We start from the raw sequence: 6,000 nt of genomic DNA, 5'->3' as shown, positions 1-6,000 counted from the left end.
CAGCTACAGACAGCAATTTGGGCACTGCTTAAAGAAACACAAAAAATGGGAGTGCTCCGAAAATGCTAGATCACAGTGACCCCTTCCATCTTTAGGGAAGTGCTCTTCATTCCCCAGTGTGTACTTTACATTAACATCTACCATCAGGCATGATGTTGGTGTATGTATTTGTTAGCTCTCACTGGTTTGTAAATTCCAAAATTGTAACCTTCCTTATTTATACTGGCAGTCCCATAAGGAATATTGTGTTCAAAAAATAAGTAAGTTATGATCCTTATATATTTTTCACTGCATCCTTGGTTTGGGTTTTAAAGAAAATCAATTAAAGTAATAATCAAAGTTCAAAAATTGACACCAGTTCTAATGCCTTGTTAGATGGAAAAGGTAGAAAGACACAAGAAGATTATTTTTAAAGTGTCTTACATCCTACTCTTTCATGAGAACCTAGGTTCATACCACTGTTATGATGGAAGAGAGACTTATGATGGCCAGTGTTGGAGAGAGTCACCCTTGCAGTATTCTCTGATACTGCTTCTGGCTGAACAAAGTGGGCATCACACTGCGTTAGAAGAAGGCATTGTGCAAACAAAGTATCAAAAGAAGCTGGAAAACAAACTTTGTGCAATCAGACTTAAACTGAGACAGAATGGTATTTGGTTTAAATAATCTTATACTTTATTTTAAAACTTATAAAAACCAATTATTAGAACATAAAATCTAGTGTTTTAAAAATTCAGCTATATTCTATATTCATAAAATAATGATCTCTAGCAGTCATTACTAAGAGTATGGAAGCTATTAGGTACTCAATATAATGACATAAAGTGCTGCAATAATTCTTTTTATGCTATATAAATGATTTTCCCCATTAAGCATGCAGATTTTCTCTGCCTATTGTTGATCTGCTGCTACACATTTCACGACAGTTTGCTCTGTCTTCAGAATTTGAATCTCCAAACAGCCAGTTTAACAAATGAAAGAGCACAGATTATGACAGAAAAAAAAAATTCAACGGTGATGTTAGTATTTGGGTTTGTTTGGAGGACTTTTTTCAGCTTCAGCTGTATCAGAAAAGTCCTCTGCAGAAAATATTTTTTCCTCCAACCAGTGTCAAGCTTTTACTTCTTACAATACATATTCAGAAGTATGTAAACTACAGGAAAAAAAATGTTAGTGGCATATATTTTCCCTTTAGACACAACATGTGACACAATATATGTTGATTCTTTTTCTACCATGTGTCATACCATGTATCATTTATGTTCATTTAGTACTAAGAAAAAGTATCAGATTCAGCATTTATATTCCAAAGTAATATAAAGTAGATTTCAATTAGGTTTTACAGGTTATTTGCTTAGAAATTTGTCTCAAGAGATAAAAAGTGATTAGTAAAAAATCATAATCAAGTAAGTAAAGACATATCTGAATGTAAATATCAAATATAAAAAACATTATTCTGGATAACTATGTAAAAGTACTGGTAAGTAATTACATTGTTTTCTCATACAATAGCTTGTACAGACTGTCCCTTAATAGCCCATTAAATGGTCAATTAATTAAAGCTTCATTTTCCCAGATAAGATCATCTCATGTAATTCTTTGGTTAACAAGACATATGCTTTCTTAGAATTGTCTAAAAAATAAAGGGGATCAGTAATTGTAGATGGATTAAAACCTTCATCCACAAGTTGAAATTTTTGTTGTTTGAATGTTCCTGTCATTTCCATTTTTTCCTGCAGTAGAGAGAAAGATACATTATTCAAAACAAGCTACTTTTCTTTTTCTCACATTCACATTTGTTTTTCAAAGTCTTACTTGATGTAAGTCCATTTATTCTCATTGTGCTGAAAAACTGTGTGCTGCTGCAGACTCACACCAGACACCCAGCTGACAAAAGCTAGAGCCCTTTTCTTTGTGCATGCCTGTGCATGTCTCTTTAGTGTCACATGTGGTGTCTGCCCAAGACAATCAATCTTCTTTATTGGGCACATCATAAAAGGAAACTACACACCATGAAACTTCTGAGAGTAAAACTTGTTATTACCAAGAACTCCTTTATGATAAAACTCAGGAAATTTGCTGTATCTATGACTATTGTCACCTCACAAAAGGGCTTGAAAGAATCATGTACTAATTCAGCCATATTCATATTCAGGTCCAAAGGAAGATGGATCTTGACCATGCATTTTGTTTTCAGACAGCTCCAGTGCTATGGTATCCCTTGGAAAAGTGGTGTGAGGCATCTGTAATGTCTATTCTAACTACCTCTACTCAGCCCAACTTTATGATCTCTCTCCATCATCTTCTCTTCTGTCTTAATATTTTTTTAATGTATGCAAACAATCCCTGAAGAAAAAAAATTAAGTATTAAAAAAAAAAAAAGTCAAAGAGCCCTTTTATCTACTGCAGGCATACCTACAGATTTTATCTACCTGCTCTGGTTGGTCTAGGACACGTTCTGACATCTTCTAAAGTATGATTATATGTCAGATCAAGCTTCACAGAAACACAGAAAGTTGGAAGAGACCTTCAAGATCGTTGAGTCCAAGCCGTTCTCTAACACTTCAACAAAACCACGGCACTGAGTGCCACATCCAATCTTTTTTTAAACACATCCAGGGATGATGACTCCACCACCTCCCTGGGCAGACCATTCCAGTAATTCATCACTCTTTCCATGAAAAACTTCTTCCTAATAGCCAACCTATATTTCCCTTGGTGTAGCTTGAGACTGTTCTCTTGTTCTGTCAGTTGCTGTCTGGAGAAAGAGACCAACCCCCACCTGACCACAGCCACCCTTCAGGGAGTTGTGGAGAGTGATAAGGTCACCCTGAGTCTCCTTTTCTCCAGATGAAATAACCCCAGCTCCCTCAGTCATTCCTCACAGGCCTTGTGTTCCCAGCCCCTCACCAGCCTCGTTGCCTCCTCTGGACACACTCAAGTGTCTCAAGGTCCCTCCCAAACTGAGGGCCCAGACCTGGACACAGCACTCGAGGTGTGGCCTCACCAGTGCCAGTACAGGGGCAGAATGACCTCCCTGCTCCTGCTGGCCACACTATTCCTGTCACAGGCCAGGAGCCCTTGGCCTTCTTGGCCCCCAGGGCACACTGCTGGCTCATGTCCAGCTGGCTGTGGACCAGCACCCCCAGGTCCCTTTCTGCCTGGGCCCTGTCCAGCCACACCATCCCCAGCCTATAATGCTGCAGGGGGTTATTGTGGCCAAAGTGCAGGACTCGGCACTTGGACTTATTAAACTTCATGTTATTGGACTCTGCCCATCCATCCAACTGTTCCAGGTCTCTCTGCAGAGCCCTCCGTCCCTCTAACAGATCAACACCCGCTCCCAGCTTAGTGTCATCTGCAAATTTGCTAATGAAAGACTCAACACCCTCATGGATGTAAGTCTGTAAAAATGAACAGGACTGGCCCCAGCACAGACCCCTGAGGGACACCCCTGGTGACTGGCCCCAGCTGGATGCAGCACCATTCCCCAGCACTCTCTGGGCCCGGCCATCCAGCCAGTTCCTAACCCAGCAAGGAGTGCTCCTGTCCAAGCCCTGGGCTGCCAGCTGTCCCAGGAGTGTGCTCTGGGACACAGTGTCAAAGGCCTTGCTGAAGTTCAAACAGACAACATCCACAGCCTTCCCTGCATCCACCAGGCAGGTCACCTGGTCATAAAAGGAGACCAGGCTGGTCAAACATGACCCCTACATGTGGCTGGGTCTGATATCCTGGCCATCCTGTAGATGCTGCACGATGACACTCAGTATAAACTGTTCCATTACCTTGCCAGGTACTGAGGTCAGGCTAACTGGCCTATAAGTACCAGGATCCTCCTTCCCACCCTTTTTTGTGATTGGGCGTCACACTGGCCAGCTTCCAGCCATCTGGAACCTCCCCAGTGAGCCAGGACTGATGGTAAATGATGGAGAGCGGCTTTGCAAACCTATCTGCCAGCTCCCTCCTCACCCTGGGATGGCCCATCTGGGCCCATAAATTTATGAACATCCAAGCATCTCAGAAGTTCTCTGACTGCCTCCTCCTGGATAATGGGGGGATCATTCTGCTCCCTGACACCATCTGCCAACCCAGGAGGACAATTGTCCTGAGGACAAGCCATCACCCCACTAAAGACTGAGGCAAAGAGAGTGTTAAGGACTTCCACCTTCTCCTCATCTGCAGTTACTAAGTTCCCTCCCTCATCCAGTAAAGAACAAAGGTTGCTCTTACCCTTCCTTTTACCATTAATGTTTGTAAAAACACTTTTTATTATCCATTACAGAAGTCGCCATTTTAAGTTCAAACTGAGCTTTGGCCTCCCTAATTTTTTTCCTACATGCTCTAGCAACCCCCTAAAATACTTCCTGAGACACCTGACCTTCCTTCCAAAGATGACACATCCTCCTTTTATTCCTAAATTCCTTCCAAATCTCCTTGCTCATCTAAGCTGGACGTTTACCTTGTCAGCTTACCTTTCAGCACACAGGGACAGTCTGCTCCTGTGCCCTCAGGATCTCTGAAGCACACCCACCTTTCCTGAACTCCTTTGTTTTTAAGAGCCGCTTCCCAAGGAGTTCTCTGAATAAGTCTCCTAAGTAGGCCAAAGTCTGCCTTCTGGAAGTCCAATATAAGAGTCTTACTGGTGTTCCTCCTCATTTCACCAAATATCAAGAACTCTCTAATTTCATGATCACTCTGCCGCAAACGACCTCCAACCACCACATCTCCCACCAGCCCATCTCTATTTGCAAACAGCAGGTCTAACATAGTCCCTCCCCTGGTGGGCCCACCGACCAGCTGCAACAAAAAGTTGTCCTCCATACACTCCAAAAATTTCCTGGACTGCCTCTTTTGTGCTGTATGAAGTTTCCAGCAGATGTCTGGTAGGTTGAAGTCACCCACAAGAACAAGGGCTGGTGATCCTGAAACAGTATCTAGCTGCTAATAGAAGAAGTTCTCCACCTCTTCTTCCTGGTTGGGTGGACAATAACAGACTCCCATTATGGTGTCAGCCTTGTTGGCCTTCCCCTTAATTCTTACCCATAGGCATTCAACTCCATCTTCCTTAGTTTCAATACCTATAGTGTCAAAAGCCTCCCTAATATAAAGGGTCAGTCACCCTTCCACCTCTCCTCTCTTTCTTGCCCCTCCTGAAGAACTTGTAGCCATCTAGTGCAGTGCTCCAGCTATGTGAGTATCCCACCACATTTCTGTGATGGCAACTACATCATAGCTCTGCTGTTGCACCATGGCCTCCAGCTGTTTGTTGCCCATGCTGCACGTATTGGTGTACACGCACCTCAGCTGGGCTGCTGATTTCTCTCCTAACACAGTCTTACCACCCTAGGACCTGCTTCCAGACAGCCCAGATGCATCCCCTTCCCCCTTCAGACCTAGTTTAAAGCCCTCTCACCAAGGTCTGCCAGTTCACAAGCAAAAAACCCTCTGCCCTTAACAGAGAGATTATTTCCATCTGGTTCCAGTAAAGCAGGGGCTGTAAAAATTGCCCCAAGATCAAAGAATCCTAAATTTTGCCAATGACACCAACCCTTGAGCCACTTGTTAATGATGTGAGTTCTCCTATTTCTTTCATTATTTTTCTCTCCCACCAAAGGGAGAGCAGAACACTGAGCAGAACACTACCTGTGCCCCTGTCCTATTGACCACTTGACCCAGTGCCCTAAAGTCCCTTCTAATCACCTTGACACTCCTCTTTTCAATCTCATCACTGCCAAACTGAGTATCAGCAGTGGGTAACAATCAGGGGGCTCAATCAGCCCAGGAATATCATCTCAGTGATATTTTGTACGCGGGCCCCAGGGAGGCAGCAGACCTCCTTGTGGGATGGGTCCGATCAACAAATGGGGCCCTCTGTTCCCTTCAGAAGGGAATCACCTATTATGATTACCCTTCTTTTCTTCTTGATATTAGAGGTAGTGATCCTCTAACAAGACTCTTACAAAAGAGTCATAATTGGGAGGCTCACTGGGCAGACAATTT

At 43.1% G+C, this 6,000-nt stretch overlaps 1 protein-coding gene across 1 annotated transcript in view; it reads right to left on the bottom strand.

Moving 5' to 3' along the window:
* Nucleotides 1-775: 775 nt before the first annotated feature.
* Nucleotides 776-6,000, bottom strand: part of SLC27A6 (solute carrier family 27 member 6) — a 40,607-nt gene continuing 35,382 nt past the window's right edge. The window contains exon 10 of the mRNA XM_058823636.1: nucleotides 776-1,733. Within this exon, the coding sequence (XP_058679619.1) occupies nucleotides 1,557-1,733 (177 nt within the window). The 3' untranslated portion in view covers nucleotides 776-1,556. The remainder of the gene's footprint in view (nucleotides 1,734-6,000) is intronic.

This window comes from Ammospiza caudacuta, chromosome Z, assembly GCF_027887145.1.
Source record: "Ammospiza caudacuta isolate bAmmCau1 chromosome Z, bAmmCau1.pri, whole genome shotgun sequence".
Classification (NCBI taxonomy): domain Eukaryota; kingdom Metazoa; phylum Chordata; class Aves; order Passeriformes; family Passerellidae; genus Ammospiza; species Ammospiza caudacuta.
The sequence above is the reverse complement of the archived record's forward strand: the minus strand, read 5'-3'. Positions and strand labels throughout refer to the sequence as shown.